Source organism: Tupaia chinensis, unplaced genomic scaffold (assembly GCF_000334495.1).
Source record: "Tupaia chinensis unplaced genomic scaffold, TupChi_1.0 Scaffold000335_1, whole genome shotgun sequence".
NCBI classification, from domain to species: Eukaryota; Metazoa; Chordata; class Mammalia; order Scandentia; family Tupaiidae; genus Tupaia; species Tupaia belangeri.
Genome location: NW_006159829.1, coordinates 15,724 through 18,418, shown reverse-complemented (window position 1 = coordinate 18,418; position 2,695 = coordinate 15,724). Strand labels below are relative to the sequence as shown.

General features: G+C 69.1%; 2 protein-coding genes across 2 annotated transcripts in view; one reads left to right on the top strand and one right to left on the bottom strand.

Moving 5' to 3' along the window:
* Positions 1-1,769, top strand: part of LOC102494634 (sphingomyelin phosphodiesterase 5) — a gene marked incomplete in the record, with an annotated part of 2,382 nt that extends 613 nt beyond the window's left edge. Inside the window, 7 exon segments of the mRNA XM_014589165.2 lie at positions 1-495; positions 590-662; positions 860-1,000; positions 1,078-1,167; positions 1,268-1,331; positions 1,409-1,544; positions 1,616-1,769. Coding sequence (XP_014444651.1) covers positions 1-495; positions 590-662; positions 860-1,000; positions 1,078-1,167; positions 1,268-1,331; positions 1,409-1,544; positions 1,616-1,708 — 1,092 coding nt within the window.
* Positions 1,770-1,773: 4 nt separating this feature from the next.
* OPLAH (5-oxoprolinase, ATP-hydrolysing) overlaps positions 1,774-2,695 on the bottom strand; it is a 10,570-nt gene continuing 9,648 nt past the window's right edge. The window contains 4 exon segments of the mRNA XM_014589150.2: positions 1,774-1,947; positions 2,157-2,254; positions 2,343-2,503; positions 2,589-2,695. The exon segment at positions 2,589-2,695 is cut by the window's right edge and continues 117 nt beyond it. Of these exon segments, the coding sequence (XP_014444636.2) occupies positions 1,801-1,947; positions 2,157-2,254; positions 2,343-2,503; positions 2,589-2,695 (513 nt within the window). The 3' untranslated portion in view covers positions 1,774-1,800.

Below are 2,695 nucleotides of genomic sequence, written 5' to 3'. Positions count from 1 at the left end.
CCGCCCTGGCTCCTCCCTGCCGAGCCCACGCGCTGCTTCCTCTTCTTCACCGCTAATCTGTGCCTGCTCCCCGACGGGCTGGCGTGCTTCAGCAATCTGTCGCATTGCCAGCAACGGGCCGAGGCCATTGGTGCCGCGCTGCTCAGCGGCCTGCGGTCCTCGCTCTACGGGTCTGTGGACTGCAGCCAGCCACAGTCGGAGGCACCGCGCGGGGTGCTGACGGCTGCGGTGCCTGCCCGCCTGGACTTCGTGTGCCTGCAGGAAGTGTTCGACCTCCGTGCGGCTCGGCGACTGGTGCGCCGCCTAGCGCCAAATCTAGGCCCGGTGCTGTTCGATGTGGGCACACTAGGCCTTCAGCCTGGACCGCATCTCAAGCTGCTGGGCAGCGGGCTGCTGCTGGCCTCGCGCTACCCGCTGCTGCGCGCCACCTTCCGTTGCTTCCCCAAGGCGCGCGGGGAGGACGCGCTGGCCTCTAAGGGACTACTGTCCGCACAGGTACTTGCCCACCAGCTGTAGCGCTCCTGGCAGGGAGGGGGCATGTGTTGGGTCCAGTGGGCAAAGGGAGCTGGGGCTACCTGCGGTGTTACAGGCACAGCTGGGCGTCCAGGACGGGCGCCGCGTCGTGGGATTCCTGCACTGCACGCACTTACAGGCACCTACTGGTGAGCCCAGGAGGGCGGTCAGGCCAGCGCAAGCCTCTGCGTTGGCCTGCACCCCCGCCCCCCACCTCCCACTGGTCACTGCTCCAGGACCTACAAGTCCCTGTGAAGGACCTTGGTGGGGCGGGGTGAGGGGGCTGGATGTCCAGGGTCTGCACCCCAGGCTGAGCAGATCCCACCCCCGTACCCCACCCCCATAGAGGACGGGCCCTTGCGCTGCAAACAGCTGACGCTGCTGCTAGAGTGGGCGGAGCAGTTTGAGTCGGAGAGCTGCCTGGCGGAGGAGGCCGTGGCCTTCAGCGTGCTACTGGGTGATCTGAATTTCGACAACTGCTCCCAAGGTGGGGAGAGGCTGGGGCGGGCAAGGCAGGGCGGGCGGGGAGGTTGCCGCCCACCGCGCCGCCTCGCCTCCTTGCAGACCACGCTCAGGAGCAGGAGCACACTCTCTTCAGCCGCTTCCATGACCCCTGCCGGCTGGGCACACGCAGAGAGCAGCCCTGGGCTCTGGGTATCGCGGGGAGTGCAATGGAGGGTGCAGAAGGGGAGGCAGCCCTGGGGAGACCCCAGCTGAGAGTCTGAGAGTCCGACACCGCCTCGTCGGCCCACAGGGACGTTACTGAGCACGTCCATGCTCCACCACTCGGTGGCCAGCTCCCCAGAGCGGCTGCGGAGGTGAGTGGCCTGGCCACAGCGCCACCCACCCCCGGCCGAGAAGTGTCAGGGCGGTGGTGACACCATCCCTCCCTCAGGGCCCTGGAACAGGAGAAAGGCCGCCACGTCTACCTGGCAGGCCCCCCCAGCGGAGGCCACCCGCCTCGGCCCTGGCTGGGCCGGCGCCTGGACTACATCGCATACCGGGCGGCGCCTGGAAGCCAGCTGAACCCAGTAAGTGCGGGAGACCAGAAAGGCTGGGCCCGCCCACAGAGGCAGGACCCTCAACCCGACCCCCTCCGCAGGAGGTGGAGCGGGTGACGTTCAGCACGGCCCTGGCGGGGCTCACAGACCACCTGGCCGTGGGCCTGCAGCTCCGCGTGTCGGTGCCCTCGTGAGGCAGAAGCACAGCGGCAGGGGCACAGGCCACTAGGGATGCAGACGCGCAGCCAGCGGCTTAGAGGGCTTAGAGCTTTATTGAGGCCTGTCCTCACACTGCCTCCTGCGCCCTGCGGTACTCATAGACGCTGCCGCGCTCGGGGAAGGCAGCAGGGAGCGGAGGCGACCCAGGAGGCGGGGCAGGGTCCTCCGGGTCCCCGTAGCCCCCGCCACCGGGCGTGTAGAGGCAGAACACGTCCTGTGGAGCAGAGGGGCGTGTTCAGCGCAAGCCCAGCGCGCACCTGCCTTGTGCCCGCCTCCGCCCCCTCCGCGGGCAGCACCCATCACCCGCCGCCACCTAATTTCCTCAGCCAAATTAAATCTGTTCTCTGGTTATTTCCGCAACTCTGCTGGCCACCGGCGATGGCGACAGATGAGGGACGGGAGCAGGGCAGACTGTAGCCTCACCCCGGGGTACACGGTCACCGACGTCTTCCCTCCCAGATTCACCGTGCGACCGTCCTTTCGGGTCAGCAGGTTCAGACCACGGGCGCCAGGCTCACCTCCTGCGGGCAGAGCAGGGGTGGCGTGTCGGGGAGGCGAGGGAGAGGCAGTGGGGGCCCGGGAGGGCAGGGGGTGGAGAGCACTGCCCACCTTAGAGGCCGTAGGGCTGGAAGGCACGGCGCTCGGTCAGCACCGACAGCAGCGCCTCCTCGCGGAAGAGCAGCTCGCGGACCACGCCGTCGCCGCCGCGGAAGCGGCCTCGGCCTCCGGAGCCCCGCCTCAGCTCGAAGCGGCGCAAGATGACCGGGTACCTGCGCAGGCGAGGGACTCAGGCGACCCGAGCTAGGGTCCCCACACGGCCCAGCTACTCAGCCCCCGGCCGCGCCCTCCGCTCACCTGCTCTCCAGGATCTCGGGGTCGGTGATGCGTGTGTTGGTCATATGGCTGTGCACGCCGCTGCGCCCATGCCAACCGGGGCCCGCGCCCGCGCCGCCCGCCCCCGC